Consider the following 18279-nt stretch of genomic DNA (forward strand, 5'->3'; position numbering starts at 1 on the left):
ACCCACCCACCCACCCCCGCCCGCACTTTCATTCCATTGCACAGGTAGCGCGCCATTAGCGAAAGCTATTATCGCGCAAGCGCACTGCCAACTTCTCCAAAGAATTCCTCAGAATGAATCCACAGTGAATCTCCTTTAAGCACCGACAAAGTCCTCATTCCCGCCAATCATTGACTGTAGGGAGGCAGGACACCATTGCTATTTTACAGGCTCCAACCTGGGTCGGTCACGGGGACCGGAGGTTTCGAGCGTTCGGATTCGTGTTGGAGTCCACCCTCAAAGAATTTCTCTCTAGCAGAGTGTCTAGCAAAGTGGATTGCTAGTTTTTTACAATTGCAATTAGACATCCAAGAGGCTCTTCTTTCAGAAGTTGCCGCAATTTCAAAAACAAAAAACACCTAGCATACTTGTGTGTACTTATGTGTACACACACACACACACACACACACATTAATGCAATTAGGCCGTTTTTCAAATATGTTTTCCTGCATGAAAACAGGGGGTAATCCTTCTTTAAAATAACATAAATAATATCTACTCAGCGTATTTTTTTCCTTTAAAATGGTTACATTTTTAAGAAATTGTTTTATGCAGATAGAAATCAATTCACTGGTAGAGCAATTGACTAAAATTAAACGAGTCACTGAGCCGCTGAGACTTAGGACGGGGGTTTTAACGGATGTCTCTTGGAGGGAACCCCGAAACCACCACCACCCCTCCACCGCTTCAGCCTTGATGAAGCCCGGAGAAGCAAAAGGAGGAAATCGGCGTGGCCGAATCCTTTCGGCTGAGGATCGGCTCCCCTCGCGAACTTCTTTCGCGAAGGCCGAGCCCGACAAAGGCCTCCCTGGGCGGATCGCCGGGGTCCAGCTGGGACTAAGGGGGAGGCGTTCGGGACCCGAGCGGCCAGAGGTGGAGGCCGCGGGCTCTCACCTGGGCCCAGGGGCTCCTGGAGCTATTAGAGGCCAGAAGAAGGCTTTTCCTCCCTCGGAGAAGGGGCTTCCTGTTGCGGTCGCTCTCCCATCCCCCTCGTTCCGAAAGGCCCCGGCTCCATCCATTACCTTAATCCCTTGTCTAAACATTGCGCGGGGCGGCTGCGACAACAAGGCAGCGCTAAAACCCGAGAGGGCGGATGGGCAACAAAAGAGGCCAATGGGCCCTGCGAGGCAATAACCATTAAGAGCAGCAGCAGCAGCAGCAGGTTCGCCCTCTGGAGCGCAGGGTGGTTAGAAAAGCCGAGGCTGGGAAGGAGGCAGCAACAGCCGGACGCCTGCGAAGCGAAGTCCAGGCTGCAGCGTGGAAAGCTTTGCGACTCCGCCTGGAGAGCTTCTCCTTGCTGCGGGGCTTGGAAGCGGGTCCCTTCCGCGTGTATTTGAGAGCCATTCCGGTCAATGGGAAGAAGGGGGTTCGTCCCCCCGCTGGGCCGGGCGGCTAAATGAGCTTCTTTTTCACTTCGACGTTAAAAGATGCTTCTGTATCTGCGCCCGTGTAATGTTCCTCTGGCTCCCCAAATGGTTCATAAGTCCGTCCTCCCCTCTTTCTCCGTCCTCCCCTCTTTTTTAAAAAAAATAAAATAAAATCCCAAGGTTCCTTTCGAAAGCGAACCTATCTGGAAGTAGACTACCAGATCTCCATTTTGCACCTAGGTCAACTTCCTTTGTTTCAAAATTCCTTCAGGTAAAGGTGGTTTCGATCAAGGTGGGCAAAGTAGGCAGAGGTTCTTGGGTTGGCCATCAAGGCGCAGCTTGGACAGAAAGATTTCAATCTCAGTTGAAAAACAATTGGGATAATAAACACCAAACCGTTTTTCAAAGCGTGCAATCCTAAATGAGGATAGGATTGCAAGCAATGTTCAACTCATTTCAGACGCTGTTTTCTTGCATTTCTTACTAAAAGACCAAGGTTAATAACCCCATTTTGCAGCCCTAAGGTTGAAGATGGAAGAAAAGAGGCTTACAAAGGATAATAAGTGATTCAGGTGATATTTACATCAGTTTTCTGGTAATTTAAAGATTAGAAATACCAGAAAGCACAGCTTTTCGGTTTCTGGAGGGGGAGAAAAGTCTTCAGACTCCTCAGAGGTATTCGAACGTTTCCCTTTGTCTTAGTTTATTTGAAATAAAAGAAGTCAGCAGTTAGAGAAGAACCCTGAGAGAGGTGATAAGGAAGGAAGGAAGGAAGGAAGGAAGGAGTTTCTGCCTGAAAGATTTTCTTCTGCTGGAGCTAGGAAACTGGAAGTAGCTTGGCAGTTGCTCCATTGCTCAAGGCAGGTTTTGGGGACTTAATACACCGCAGTTTTGCTCAGAGTCTACGCAACTGGAGGAGCAGAGTAAGTGAAGGATCGGGCCCCACGCAGCCCGCGATTTCTGCGGCCTTTCGTGCCGTTGTCTCATGAATCTCTTCTAAATCTCCCTCCACCTCAGAAATACACAGCATGGTGGTTGCACCAACCTTCTCGCGGAGTACCCGTGGATCTTCCACAACTGGCTGGACTTGGCTAATTCAAGCCTTTCCTTTCTAGAAACAGTGTAATGCTTTGGTTTCGGAAGGGTGAACGCGGTCAGGCATAGGGCGGTATATCCAGCCGCCGATGGGTGAAACCTGTAATTAAAATAAATCAATAAATCCGGTGTCTCCGGAGAATTGCATTTCGTGGCGGCCCAGCGAAAAATCCCAACCTTAATTATTTTTTTTAGCTTTCAGGACGACGAGGTAGCCGATTCCCGCCTGTTCCGCTCTCGGAGAATCGTCTGTTTGTCCCGACGGTGAATATTTCCGTAGACTTACAAATGAGACAACTGAGAGGTGCAACTCCGAAAACTGGCCTAAAGTGACGGACAGAGGCAGGTTCCTCTTGGCGACTGCTGCGCTTCCTATACGGCGATCATGCCTTCCCAAAATTGCCGGCTTCGACCTTGTATCCAGCTACGCCATCCTGCCAACGCCGGATCAGCTGCTGGGCCCCGAAGTGACTGCGCCTTTTTACAGATTTCTGGTGCTGAGTCTTCTTCTGCTTGTCCTAAATTTTTGGCTTTGCGGTTCTTCCTCAATTAGAGTCCATCTCGACAGGCTGCTTGTGTGCGCGCGTGAGAGAGAGAGACAAAGACAGACAGAAACGCACCTACTGCCGTTATCTTCCGTTCGTTTAAAAACAAATTAAAACCTCGCACAAACAAGCGTTGCTTCCATATTCCTAAACTAGCATTTACCCACTAAGATAGCGACCTTCCTTCTAAGGTAGCGACAAAAAGAGCTTCATTCCAAAGTAGCAGAAACTCCCCTTTAAATATTTTTTTTTCTCCGTAGCAAGCTAATTTCTCCGTCAATCCTTTTCAATAGGCTTTGGTCTCTCAACTGTAACAGATTTTCAACCAGATCCCGGACGTGTTTACTGAAAAGGAAATCGCTCTGTTGTTTGCGGCGCTTGAGTTGTGCTTCGGATGGCTCCCCGAAGCCCAATCGGCAGGAAATACTTCTCTCCAAAGTTGTTCTCTTGCAGATGGGACAATCTCCCTCCGAAAATGCGCTTAAGGCTCAGGGCTTCGGGAGCAGATCGCCAGGCCCTATATCCGTTTCCACACCAAATCATTTACAGGAGCAAAAATACGGTGTGTACAAGCAGGCCTCGCTGGGCTTTAATGGAGAAATATAAGTGCACCTTATTGCAAGGATCTCCATCAGGATCTCAGTGACTTTCCGAGCCACCCCGATAGGGGACTACTTCTATTCCTGATCGCAAAGAGAAAGCAACAAACCGTGTAAAAATCTGCAACGGGTTGCAGCATAGCGAATTTGCATGACATAGTGTCGTGGCCAGGCAGGCGTAGGGACCCGCTTTTGTTTTTCCTCTGGAGCCCGCGCGTAGCACCTTCCATGCCTCTTGGCTCCCCTGTTTATGTTTAACCTTCTTAGATTAGCAGAAGAGGCTTCTGCTGTCCATTTGCTCAGTGAAATTACTGCTGACAAGTGCAAAATTACTGCTGACAAGTGAAAGTGCTGCCAAACGTCACCTTTATCTTGCACAGAGTCCCAAGAAGGTGCTATAACCAGCGTGGAAGAATCGTGGATATCAGTGATGGGCAGCTACATCCCTTTCCTATCGAATGAAAGTCACCTACCCTGTCGGGACGGGAAACAGACCCTTCCTCGTCCTTTTCCCTACTGAGCTCCACACCCAACCCCCGCTATCTAATTATAAAAATCATTGTCTGTACCTTTTGTTTAAAATCTCAGTTAATTTCAAGGGGAAATCAAATCTATAAAACTCCGTGGATCCATTTTAAGTAATGGCTACTGCAAAATAACGTACAGGAAGTCGTGGGTACCAACGACCCTCCTACACCACCCCCTCCCACAAGTTGGGTAGCCTCTTTGGGGACCTAGGAGGCTGTCTAAAATAAATTGACAATGCGATTCTGAGGTATGATCTTGCTTCAACATTTATTTTCAGAGAGCTGGTACAGGAACATTGTGGGTTTTTATTTTTGCTTGAGATTCTGTAGCTTGCCCCCACCTCAGAGAAGGGTAGGAAAAAGAAGATGAAAGAAAGAAGAAGGAAGGAAAAAGAAAGAAAGAGAGAGAGAAAGAAAGAGAGAGAAAGAAAGAAAGAAAGAAAGAAAGAAAGAAAGAAAGAAAGAAAGAAAGAAAGAAAGAAAGAAAGAAAGAAAGAAAGAAAGAAAGAAAGAAAGAAAGAAAGAAAATAAATCTTGGCAGCTGAAGAAGGGGCCAGCTGGTCGAGTTGGGAGGGGAGAGTTTAGGAAACAGAGCCTGGGAAGAATTTTCGCTACCCAGCACTCACCAGACCAGGCTGTAGAGCCTCCCATTCCTTCCCTTCCCTTTGCTCCTGAATTCTGTAACCGCCACAATTCCCAGGAGAGAACAGAGGAGCCAATAAGAGGGAAATTAAGGGACTGGCACGAATTTCATCCATTGGTAGTGACGTCATTGAATAGCCACACTAAATCATTCTGATAAGTTGACTTGAAAATGAGTAAGGTGACTCTTAGTATTGTACTTTGGGTACTTTCCTCCCATCTCTCTCAGACTCATCCTTTCTCAGCCATCTGTGGGAAAGGAGAGGAGAGGGAAGGGAAGGAAAATTTGGAGCTTTTTGTTCATATTGCCGTACACAGCAGAATAAATTGCGATCATCACAGCTAATTGTGGAACACAAGATTATAGCAACTATGAAGACTTATTTTTTCCCTACAGATAGATTTTATAAATAATATGACTATTATTGGGAATAAAATATGTAGTATTAATAATTAATAATTGATTAATAATCAATCAGAAATCTAGAGTAGAAAACTCCTGTCTTGCCAGTCCCTTTTAGTCTTATTCACATAACCGCAGGCACACTGCTTTTGAACCTGGAGATTCTTTGCAAAGACCTTCTGATCTTAAAAAAGAAAGAAAAAAGTCCAGCGAGGCGATCCACAACCTTGAACAATCGTGCATATAGGGATAGTGCTGCCAGCTACAGTAACCGTCCTTGTGGTGACATTATTCTCTTTCGTGCATCGCTTTAAACGGTGGGGAAGAGGAGCCGAGTCACAGGTGACAAAGAGCAGATGGCCGCTGTCCTCCTTCCTCGGGGAAACTTCCTTTCCTCTGCCCGGACTAAGCCTTAACGGCTCTCCATGGACCCGGCTTGCCCATCCGCCGCCCGCTTCTGCAGCACTCCGACCACCCTCCAAGGCAGCTCCCGCTTACCCAGCCGGGTAGGGGAAGAGGATTCCTTCCGCCTGTCTTCAAGGCAATTCCCGAGGGACGAGCGGGAGGTCTCCGGACTCGAGCCCCGCCCGGGGCGGGCAGGGAGTGGCGGCGCGGCTGGGCCAGGTCGAGCCAACAGGACTTCTTGGTTTCAATCGGCTCTGCCCGCTCCCCGTGCCCGGGCGCCGGTCTTGGTGGTGCCCAACTTCCCGCGGCCGGGCAAGAGGCGCCCGCCGGGTCACCTCTGACCCGAAGCCCCGGCGGCCACTTCTTCCCCGCTGCCAGTTCCCCTTCGGGCAGGTTTCCTCGGAGGGCCGGCTCCCGCTCCCCGCCTTCCAATGGGGGCCCGGCCCGGCCCCTCCTCGCCGTGACGTGCCCCGCTCGGCCGAAGAGGCGGCTCCGAGCCCAGAGCGGGGCTGCTGGTCCTCGCCGAGGCGGGGACTGGCAGAGGCGGCGCCGCGTTCGCATGGACGCCACTTCGCCTGGCTTCGCTCCCGGGCGCGGCCCTTCTGCCCCAGACGGGCTGGCCGTCTCCCTCTCTCCCGCCTCCCTGCCCAGGATGCTCCCCAGTCCCGCCACTTCCACCCCCTTCTCCGTCAAGGACATCCTGAAGCTGGAGCAGCAGCAGCAGCAGCAGCAACGTCTCGCGGGCCCCCTCGAGCCGCCTTTCGCCGCCGCCGCCTCCTGCCTGCTGAGCTGCCGCTTCTCAGACGGAGAGGAGGAGGAGGAAGGGAGCGAGGAGCAGCAGCCCTTCTTGACCCCCATGGCCTCGACCAAGAGCCCAGCGGACGAGGGGTTCTCCCCGGGCAACTACGTGCAGGCGGTGCTGCGGAGCACCTGCGAGCCCAAAGGCCTGGCGGAGGAGGCAGAGCCGACGCGGGACGCGGGAACCGGTGAGTCGAGGAGCGCTGGGGCCCGCCACCCTGGAAGGCTTTGGGGCCAGGAGCAGATCCCGCCTAAACCCCGCGCAGGGCTTCGGCCAAGCCCCTTTCGGGAGACCTTCTCCTCAGGAGTGGCCCAGAGGCGGTAGGATCCGCCTTGCCCTGCCCTCCTCTGGGGCGTCCGAAGTGTCACCCGGAGCAGACCGGGATGCTGAGCGCGCGGAAGGCATCTTCCCGGCACGCTTTTCCCGAGCTCTTTCTTCTCGCTCTGCATGTTCACTTCAGCCCGCTGGAAACCCCTTTTTATGGATCCTTCAGGTGGTCTCCCCTTTAGCAAACCCCCCCCCGCCCCCTGTCTTGCACGGTCTGGTTGGGATGGTGGGGGCGTGATGGAAGCTGCTTTGGAGAGTAAATTGTCTTGCGTGTCGCCGGGAAAGGCTGAATGGTGCGGAAGCACTTTGGTTATGGTCTCCATTGTGGAAATACTGAGACCACTTGTATCGGGCTGTGTCCCTAAAAGGCTCAGGTGGGGAGGAGGATGGTTTTTAATTATGAAATAAGATTGATTTATTTGAACCATCACAGGTTAACTTTGTGCAGGGCATGCAACCCTGTAGAGTCAAGCCCTATTATAGTCACATTGCCAGAAAACTAAGCAGAAAAACAACTTTATACTCTACCCCAGGCCCACCCAGTTCTTCACAAAGAGTGGGGAGATAAATCACCCAGCCCAGGCCAAGCCTTCCTTAGGTTACATAGACAATATTGGAGGTCAGATTTAGAGGCAGCTTTAAGCTCCCCTAGGCCCTCACGGAAGAGCACCCAAAGAGGGGAGAATCTGGCTGCTCGGGATCAGGAGAAAGGAGTTTACACCTGATCTGTTTAAAACGGGCCTGCTAGGCCTAGACGTGGTGATGGGAAGAGAGGAGGAGTGCCGTTTTTATTTGCAGGAGGGGGATGTATTGAAATTGTCCTTCTCTTATCTAGTGGGCAAAGGCCCTTCTTCCAGTTCTTTCCAGCAACCAGTCCCTTTTAATGATGAGGAGACAGTAATTGATCTGGCTCCGTTGGACTCCAAGCTCTGGGCAAGGAAAATGGCAGGCAGCTCCAGGCCTCCAAGGGCTGCTCTCTCATTTCCACGTCCTGAGGCTAGAATTGTGTGCAGTTGGAGACCCAACAGGTAGATTGCTAACCTGGTTGGGGTCCTTATTCAGAAGTGGTTGGTTGCACGTGTTGCATCAAGTCAAAATGCCATTTTGCTCCATTTTTATTTTTGCCTGAATTAAAAAAAAAAAAGTCCAAAAATTCTTTTGAACCTCTTGTGGAATCTTCAATCTGTAATCATTGGGACTTGAATGTAAATCCTGTAAAACCGAGATGAACTCAGAAGATGGTTTGTTTCAAATTGGTTGTATTGTGTGAATTCGATCCCAGTGGCTTGTAGGTGGGTGGAAAGCAAGATCTCAGTCAGATGTGAATACTTCATGGGATTTATGTTAAACTTTGTGCAGCAAATCACTATAGGAATCCTAAGGATTTACAGTGTTGTAGGCTTGACTTTTCTTTGGTTGCATCAAGAGAGACTTGGGGACAAATCCATGCCCGATTCAGTAGAAGATAAAGGAAGCTTCCCTGGAATGCTCCTTCATTCCAGAGAACAGCGGATGGCCCTGTTCCCAGCGTGACCCTATCCTATTGGCAGAGATTTTCAGACACTCGTGCCCCAAACCTGAAAAGGGCACCAAGTGGTGCAGCTATGTAGAAGTCTGAAAAGGGTCTCCTGCTAGGTGTTTCTTCAGGCGTTGGCTGCACCGAAATCAACGGCTTAGGGCAGGGTCTCTTGGCAACTTTAAGCCTGGAGGACTTCAACTCCCAGAATGCCCCAGCCAGCAAAGCTGGCTGGGGCATTCTGGGAGTTGAAGTCCTCCAGGCTTAAAGTTGCCATGGTTGGAGACCCCTGGCTTAGGGGCAACCATCGCGCGCAGAGGCGGCTGCCTCGCCTTGAATCCGCGCGGCTTCTCGCCCCATGACATCTCTCTCCTTTCGCTGTTGTTGCAGGCAAGGAGCCCGCGGAGGAGGCCTCGGAGCGTCCCAAGGCGCGCAGCCGGAGGAAGCCGCGGGTGCTCTTCTCGCAGGCGCAGGTATTCGAGCTGGAGAGACGCTTCCAGCAACAGCGCTACCTTTCTGCTCCCGAGCGGGAGCTCTTGGCCAGCAGCCTCAAGCTCACCTCCACTCAGGTCAAGATCTGGTTCCAGAACCGGCGCTACAAATGCAAGCGGCAGCGGCAGGACAAGGCCCTGGAACTCGGCGGCCCAGCGGCAGGGGCGGCCCAGCAGCCTCCAGCGCCGCCGCCCCCGCCGCCGCCGCCACGCCGAGTAGCCGTACCGGTACTGGTGAGGGACGGCAAGCCATGCCTGGGCGGCTCGCAGGCCTACAGCGCGCCCTACAACGCTCCCGCTGCCTCCTACGCGTACAACGGCTTCCCTAATTATGCCTACGGCGGTTCCTCCGGTGCAGCCTACGGCGCCGGCTACAGCTGCAGCTACCCCGCGGCCAACAGCCTGGGCCCCTCGGTGCAGCCATCGCCGGGGCCCTATGGAAACATGGGCGGCTTCCCCAGCGGAGCTCAGCCCTTGCACCAGGGGGCCGCCGGCTCTTCCTGCACTCAGGGCATCCGAGCCTGGTAGGCGGCGCTCCTCCTGGATCACCGCGGGCCGGAGGGTCGCTGATCCTCCGCAGCCACTCGGGGGCCGCGCCGGGACCCTTTGGGGAGAAAGCGAGCGACGGCCGAAGGGGAAGGGGGGGATCTTTGCCTGTGGCCGGTCTCGGGCACTTCGTCCGCTCTCGGAGCTAACCTGGATGGCCGCCGTCGACAAGACCAGATCCTCTATTTGGACTCCCCTACGGAGAGCCCCCACCGGCCTCCCCCACGGCCCCGAAGCTTTTTGGACGGGGCAGGGGCAACCCGGGACTCGCCAGGCTCCGCGCCTGGACTGCAGTGGGGAAACAGAGGTCAGGCGCTGCCAAAAGCGGCTTCGCTTATCCAAAGCAAAGGCCGCCGCCCTCGACTCCCCTCCTGCTATCAGTGTATTAAATGTATCGATGTAGCCGCACTGCGAGGTGTTTAAGGATCCAATAATAAATCAGGTGCAATATCGAGAGCTGGCCTTCCTATGGCGCGGAAGGATGGAGGAAGCGCAAATGCGCGGCCGGTCTGGCCCGCTTCCACCCCAGGCAGAGCCAATAGGTCGGTGCCAGCCTTGTCCCTTGCGCAGGCTTAGCGCCCTCCCTGCCCCCCCACCCCCCGCGACTATCCTGCCATTCAGAAGCCCTTATGCCACGCCCATGGCGCCTCACTGCCCGGATCAGGGAATGCCTTGAGGAAGCCGGCAACACGGTCCCCCCCCCCCATGTATTGGACCCCCTACAATGCAGTGAGTCTCTCTTGGTGGGAATTGTAGTCCCACAACACTTGAACGGTGCGCCCTGTTGGCGAAAGCAACCAGTGTCTCTCCGCCACCCCAACCTTTTCGCTTTGCCAGGGTAGATGTCCTGCTTCGAGTCTCATAAGTGAGAGGCAGGTTTAGTCCACGAGGCTCGGCGCAGCACTTTCCTGGGGCTGAATTCACCTGCATGACACGCCCCCCGCTTCTCCCTTTCCGTGTTTAGCTAATCTTAAACCAAAATAATCTTGCATTCCACCGAGAAAGGGGAGTGAAGGGGAGGAACCCGCATTAAAGCGTCCCCGTAGAAGCTCACCGGCTTTGGCGAGCAGTGGGCGAGTCCTACGCGAAGCCGCTGAGCCAACGCCCGCAGCAACTACTTCGCTTAACCAAAAGAAGATGTGCTTAGTCGCTGGTGCTGGTGGGGCGGATGCCGGCTCTCCAGAGTCAAAGATTTCTCCTTCCAGCCGCTTCGGCAGCGGTCCACTCTCATTCTCTTGTCCCGGGCAAGAAGAGGGTGCCAAGACGCTGGCGAGCTGCTCAGAGAGGTTCATTGGGGCTACAGGGCAGGGAAAGGAGCATCTGGGAAAGGGCTGGGAAGCAGCATTTACAGAATTGGGAACCTGGACAAACCTGGCGCGAGATCGACGGGCTGCGCTGTCCCCACGCTGGGCTCGGACGGGCAAACGGTAGGCAGTTTTGTCCTGTTCCCCACTTTAAGCCTGCAATGCAGGCCGAGAGCGAGATAGGGCGGAGGGACGCAGGTCAATGCCCAATTTCGCCTTGGTTGGGATTTGCAACGGAAAAGATACTGAAGGGCAAAGAGAAGAGGTGGAGAGGCTATGGATGCAAACACATATTACCTACCTGTTCTGTCTCTCTCCCCAACCCTCTGACTGACCTCATAAATTTTCAGAAGGGTAGAAAGGGGCTGTGCACTTATAACAATAAAGACCCTCTAATGTATATTCTAAGATTGAGCCTCAGTTCTGCAAATAACCAGTAAGACGTTTTTTCAGCATGGCCTTAAGGTCTCCATGTAGCATTGCTCCAATCCCACCATTGGAACACAGAAGTCAAATGAGCACAGGCAAGAACCAACCAGCCGGTTCAGAAGGAGATGGATAGCTTCTGCAACCATTAGCTTGGATCTGATGACCAAGTTTTCTTTCAGCTCTACCCAAAACTCCCGAATGCCTATCTGTAACTCAATATTATGAACCAGTTTGGTGTAGTGGTTAAGACATCAGGTCAGAAACCTGGAAATGTTGCTCCTGGTTTAGACATGAAGCCAGCTGGGTTGACCTTAGGCCAGCCATTTCCCCTAAGCTCTAGGAAGGAGGCAATGGCAAACCACTTCTGAAAAACCTTACCAAGAAAACTGCAGGGACTTGTCCAGGCAGTCTCCAAGAATCGGACATGATGGAACAGAAAAGAAAAATGAATTTAGGTGCTGTTACCACTTTTTAAATTGGCAGCTAAATTAAATTTGAATGAATGATGGAGATTGCAAGATACATTGTACCATGTCTGTTGCAGGTGATAATATTTTTCAGTAATGGTGCTGGGGTAACCAACTTCTTAAGTATACCTATTCCTAAATTTTGCTCCCACTCTTCATATAAAAACCTGTTACAGCACAATAAATACAAACAACAACAATAATCAAGCAATGCAATTAAAAGATATAGGGAGAGTTGTCTAGTTGTCTATCACCTGACTTGCCATCTATTGATTTTGTCTTCAGGCTCACGGGCTTGATCTCCACCTGCAATGGAATGAGGCTGTACAGCACACTACAGTATAATAATTACTCCTCTCCTCTCCCAGGGCAATAGAAATAGTTTCAGGATGGGACCATGCAGCAGTTACCATGTTGTCTTTCCATTTGCATGGGGTAATTTCTTTAACTAGTCAACCTGGTGATTTCCAAATGTGTTTCAGTATCTGTAATTCCAGAGTTGAAGACACAGCTGGAAAAGTGCAAACTCTAAGAAAAAAAGTGTAATGCTTCAAACCTAGATTAACTTTTTAGCAGAGATGTTACACAACCTCAAATAGGGTCATGAAATCTGACAGTAGTAGGTGTTCCAGGTCCCTTAATTTTGAAAGATTGCATAGTTGCAATTTCTCTGATGGATGGATGGATGGATGGATGGATGAATAAATAAATACTATTTTTCTCTCTGAAAAAATAAAGCCCAAGCAGAAGAAAGAAGAGACTCTACATGAACAAGAAGATTATGGAAGAATTAAATAATTAATATTTAATAATCTCATGCTTGCCAGTAGTGGGAAAAGTGCATTAAAAATAAAGTTGTACTCCACTACCAAATGGATCTAGAAGGCTCCACAAATTATAACATTTGTATTAAAATGTTAAGGCAGCCTAGCTCCCTCTTGATGCGTTGAATCTGTAATCCCTTTGGAGAAGATGACCTGAAGGGAACCCTTGGGATGCCTGTATGTAGGAGTTACAAATCCTGATCCTTGGATATTCAGGGAAGAGAGAAAGATTCTTCACAAATGATTCTGTGACTAGATGACTCACAGGCAACTAACTGTGGAATACTTACATGGCACCAGATTTCAATGAATTAGTTTGTGTAGAAACATTATTGATTCTCTCGATCCTCACTGATCTGTTATTGATTGATTGATCTGTCATAATCAGAACTCAGGATCAGATCAAAAGCCCATCTGGTCCAGTTTCCTCTTCTTTTCACAATTCTCATAATCATAGTATCCTTCCACTCGAAGCACATCATAGCATCCTGCCATTCAGGCTCTGAAGGAGCTGCTTTTCAGAGCAGCCCAACTCTTTTTGCAGGAATGTTTTCAAGCTATACCCAGCTTCTGCTGGAGGAGATTATAAAGCAAATATCTGGGGTAGAATCCTAGATATTGGAAGACCATTAGTTCTAATCTTGTTTTAGGCACAGTCAGCTGGCTTAAATGGGCCAGCCACTTTCTCAGCCCTAGGAAGAAGGCAATGTCAAATCAATTCTGAAGTCTTGCCAAGAATAATTCAGAAACCTGTCCAGGCAATCATAAGAATCAAAACTGACTCAAAGATGCACATGCACACAATTGGTATCAGCAGCTGTGTTCTCCACAGTGGTCTCAGTGGAGATTCAAGATCAAGTTGAGTTCAAAATTCAGTTCAAAATTATGAAGTCACGAAACTCCCAGCTTCTCTCCCCTTTGGTTACCTCTTAGAACTGAGCTACTGCTGGCAATTTTGCCTTCCCATTTCTGCTCTCTCTTTACATCTGACTTGACATTTTACAATTGATCTTTTTACAAATATCTGGAAAAGGAGGGGCAGGAAGAGAAGGAATATCATCAAAGCAAATCAATGTTGTAAAAGATGGGGCCAAGGAGCAGCAAAGTTGTAGCTAAAATTCCAAGATCGAGGACACTAATCCACTGGACCACGACAGAAGATACACCCTCCAGGAAAGAGGGAAAATGCCATAGTTAGATTGCTGGTTTTGTGAGCAGGAAGAAAAGCAACAGAGGCTTTAATCACAGGTCAGGGATGACTTAGAGGCTGCCTTCAGCGGATGGGGTCAAAGGGGGCTAAGGGAGTACATACCTATCACAACAACCCACCTGTGTTAGTTAGGCTCAGTGAATTTGAAACTGGGGGCAGGATTCATCCATAAAAGCTACAGGTAGTCCCCGATTTACAACATTTCATTTAGTGACTGTTCAAGGTTACAACGGCATCGAAAAAAGGGACCCATGACCATTTCCCACACATACAATCGCTGCAGCAGCCGCTTGGTCACATGATCAAAATTCCGATGGTTAGCAACCGGTTCATATTTATGATGGTTGCTGTGTCCTGAGGTCAGGTGACCAGCTTTGGCGACCTTCTAACAAGCAAAGTCAATGGGGAAGCCAGATTCACTTTACAACGATGTTACTAACTTAAATGCAATGATTCACTTAACAACTGTGGCAAGAAAAGTCATAAAATGGGACAAACTCAATGTTTCATTTAGCAATATAAATTTGAGGCTCAATTGTAGTCATAACTCAAGGACTACCTGTACTAGCAGGATAGCCTTGCCCCTGAAATTGTCCAATCCTTATTTACAGTAAAATCTTCATAATTGGGCAGCCATCATTATACCTTTTGGCAATGAATCTTACAGCTTGACTAGGAACTGTAGAACAGAGACTATATTTAGCTGTGCTGAATTTCCCTTCATTCCGCTTCAATAGATGGTCTCAGTTCCTAGCATTATGGCATGCAGCGCTGGGACAACTTAAGATTTTCATTATAGGGGAAGTGTCTGTGTAGAAAATAAGGGGAAGAACAGTTATTTCTGTTATGCACTTCTGGATTTAAAGGAAATAATTATATCTGAAGAATTTTTAGTTAAAAAAAAAAGAAAGAAATCTCAGCCCAGAATGACTATGGTGTAACCTGCCGCTACCCTTTCCCACCTGATTGTGATAAATACCCTTTAATAAATAAGTGACATTGTCTTTTTCCATAGAGTTCACGCTTTTCACCTGACACACGAAGCTAGTTAACAGGATTTTGTTCTCATTCGCATGTCCTTATACCTCTATTCTTTACTCCCTCTAATAAGGGCTCCTTACTTGAAGATAGTTCCATGTCACGTGACTTTCAGTCCAACTTCTCACTTCCCTTCTGGAAACAATTTGATTCATCTATTTTTCATTATCTAATAGAAGATAATAATCTCTTCAAATCTCTTCAAGACTTCATCTCTTAGACATGTCACCCTTTTTGATGAAAAAAACACAGATGTATGTAAAAACATGTAAATAAATACATGGGAAGGTGGTGGCGGGAAGGAGGAGAGCTCTGTAATAAGCCCTCTGAGAATACTGATTGTTGCAATCAGCAAGTACACGGAGTAGTCTGAATGCAAGCAGTGCGACGTTTTGTAGAAGATCCCTTTTGTGGAACTTGAGAATGATTACCTCCTCCCACCATCCATGAACAATAAGGTATCGCTAGCGAGAATTCGTGATCTTGCGTCCCACGTCCTAAGGAAAGGCTAGAATAACTTTACTGACACAAGGCTGCAATGCCAAGGCCAGCTTCCTTTCAATCCAGCTCAGTGGTTTCCTTAGCAACTCATAGATAGATGCTAGATAATGGATCAGCAGCAGGAACTCTTAATTTTTCTTGGTGTGCAAATACATGGCACTGCTCAATGAAAGGGCATATCTCTTTCGTGATTCCACCAACCCAGACAGTGGCAATACAGCACTGTATTCTCCAGGCAGAGCACAAAGAAAGAGGATGAGAACGGCGCCTTTGGCAGCATCCCCACCTATTGGCCGGTGTAATAACTGCATCTTAAATGGCTTCATTGCTAGAGTAGATTTACTTACTTAGTGTAGAAGTTGTTCATATTTTTTCATTTGGAGAAATTATGTGTTATTGGAAATTAAGCATTATAGCCAAAAATAATGTCTGGCTTTGAGAACAATTAACATTTAAATGAGAACAATTAACCAGTGGAACAGCTTGCCTTCGGAAGTTGTGGGGGCTTCATCACTGGAGGTTTTTAAGAAGGGGCTGGACAGTCACTTGTCTCAAATTGTGTAGGGTCTCTTGCTTGAGATGGGGCTTGGACCTGAAGGCCTTCAAGTTCCCATCCAGTTCTATTCTGATTGATTGATCGTATTCTCTCCTTAAGCAGAGAAGACTGTTTTCATTTGTCATGTAGGACACAGCTAACGTTTCCCTTTTCTGCCCCACCGCAGAAGTTCTACATTTACGATGTCTTTGTATAAAACTAACCAAACAAACAAATTAGCAACCATGGAAACATAGTATCCAGCAGGTAATATTCTGTATTTTATGCTTTTTAACAAGCCCACCAGTATAATTATAGCAAGAATAATTCTCCTGATGCTATATATATCAAATAATTCTAATAGAAAGGGATACATGTAGCTCAGGGTTGAACTGTGGAACCACTGGTGCTCTCAGATCTTGGTTGTTTGCTTCCTAACATTTCTTTAACCAACTAGGCAACGTCATCAGTGTCATGATGATGTTATCTAGCCAAATAATGAAACTTCTGCAATTAAGCAACCAAGCTCAGAGAGCCCCAAGGACTCCACATATCAATGGTGGAGAAGGATAATATTCCTTTCAAGGGTAAATAGTATAAACACCAGTGACAATTGATACCCAGCTGGCTTCTATCCGATTACATCTTCAAATATATAGTATATAAAAAGATATTACAATCACCAACCTCAGTCCTGATGACCTATCAACATGACCTGGGAAGGCCTTCATGTTCCCTTATCAGCTGGCTGTTGATACCAAAACTACCTGCTGCCCTTTCCATAACCCTTCATTCTCAGAATATTAATTTCATATATACTTTATAAAGTATTCATACTTTGGTTCCAAAATCCAGCCTAACTCCATTGCTGCATGAATATTCCAATACCTGAAATCAGAGAAGTGGAAAAGAGAGGGAGAATGATCCTTACTTTGGGCTCACATTTGGGCAGAGACCAGGCAGACAGGATTCCCACTAACATATAGTTGTGGAAATATCTAAAAAGATTTATTCTCATTTTTACAAAACCACAACAGAAAGTGGCTCAACCCATGAACAGCCGAACAAAATGTTCTTGAGTGCCTCTGGCGGCTGCACACATGGGATCATTCTTTAAGTTTTAAAGATTCATATCTTTGTTTAGAGAGATCCATAAGGAAGGAATCACTTTACCCAAACTTTACGACAGGGAGAGAGAACTCCTATGCCCATCCCTATTAATTTGTTAGATGATATGGAGTGTGGATAAAGACAACTGTAGGCGAGATCAATCATGTCCATTTCCACCCCACCCCCTCCTAATCTTTTCTAATCTGATCCGGTGTCATCCAGATGACCTGTGATTGCAATTCCCAGATATCCCAAATTGCTATAGAATCATCTTAAGATATGCAGAGACAGGAAACACCATACAATTAATTCCTGCGAGGGAAGGCGATACCAAAGTAAAGCAGAAGCTGAGAACAAATGCAAAATGCGTTTTCCTAACAATAGACATTGCTACAGTAAGAATGTATATATCATTGCATGTGTTCCCATTTCCTAGGACAAGACTCTCTAGCAAAGGCTAAAAAATAAGTCAGTAGAAGATAAATTAAGATGCAGCAAGGCAGTTATGCATGAACAAAAGGACACTTCAAGGAGAAAATATTTTACTTCCTACTTTGGTTCAAATTATGGCTCAGGAATGTCCCTTCCTCTGCACCTAGTGATACATTGCTAAAAATATCAAGCTGGGATATACTCATCTGTATACTATACAATACTATACAAAGATTTATATTGCATTTTGACATCTTACTAAAAAACACTGGCTTAGCCGCATTGCTGCATTTGTTGCCTCTATACAGTCCCCCCTTGCAAAATGTCAGCTTCTAAGCCTGGAGATGAAGGACAGATAATCACAATTCATTCATAATAATGACAAATGCATTATCACCATCGAAGTGTTCTGTAACTTTGAAGTTAAACTTTGTTCTTACTAGGCTACTCCATGTTAAACGTTAACAATTACAGAATTACTATCCCCTCCATACTCATATTTAATTGGTGGAGACAGAAAAAGGTCTTATTGTTACAAATACAGGTTAATGCAGAGCTGCATATTTTACAAGTGTTAGTGGAGAAACATGTTCTACAAGAGCACCTGTCCCTGTTCTTCAATTGCAGTTTGGTATCCATCTGTTGTTCCATATCAGATGTGTATATGCCTGCGAACCAATTATACCATGCATGCGTGTATTACATAACTTTTTCACAGTGTAATTTTAAGACTCCTAACAAGTCAGATGGACACAAAGCAGACAGTGTCTCTTTTCACTATTCTCATACACATCAAGATGAAGTGGAATGGCTGAATAAATGTGGTAGGTGCTCAAAAGTCATACATTTTATGTGTAGCATCCAACAAAGAACAGACTTTCCTTGGATCTCAATGTACATCATGTAACATTCAGCATTCTGAAAGAAAATATTACTTTCTTCCACCTCTTCAGAACAGAAGACAAAACAATTCCGGCCATACAAGTACAATGAATTTATCTTATCTATAAGAAAGGCTTGCTGGGACTAATGAATGCTGGCATCTAACACCATCTGGAAAGCTGCATGTTCTCCGCCCTCTTCCATAAAGAAATGCTCAGAATCATCTGGTAAGAAAGAGACAAGGCC

General features: G+C 47.7%; 1 protein-coding gene across 1 annotated transcript; it reads left to right on the plus strand.

The window, feature by feature from the left end:
* Positions 1-5957: 5957 nt before the first annotated feature.
* Positions 5958-9753, plus strand: NKX2-3 (NK2 homeobox 3). Its single transcript, XM_026677191.2, has 2 exons — positions 5958-6608; positions 8655-9753. The coding sequence occupies exons 1-2, from the start codon at positions 6182-6184 to the stop codon at positions 9281-9283; spliced, it is 1056 nt and encodes a 351-aa protein (XP_026532976.2). The 5' UTR covers positions 5958-6181; the 3' UTR covers positions 9284-9753.
* The last annotated feature ends 8526 nt before the right edge of the window (positions 9754-18279 follow it).

Source organism: Notechis scutatus, chromosome 4 (assembly GCF_049901735.1).
Source record: "Notechis scutatus isolate UNSWTSFEM ecotype Mainland chromosome 4, rNotScu1.2, whole genome shotgun sequence".
Lineage (NCBI taxonomy): Eukaryota > Metazoa > Chordata > Lepidosauria > Squamata > Elapidae > Notechis > Notechis scutatus.

Bases quoted from the DNA above. Each gene is read 5' to 3' on its own strand.
- NKX2-3 (XM_026677191.2), top strand. From the start codon at position 6,182: ATGGACGCCACTTCGCCTGGCTTCGCTCCCGGGCGCGGCCCTTCTGCC. The intron at 6,609-8,654 runs GTGAGTCGAGGA...CTGTTGTTGCAG, and splicing joins GACGCGGGACGCGGGAACCG to GCAAGGAGCCCGCGGAGGAG.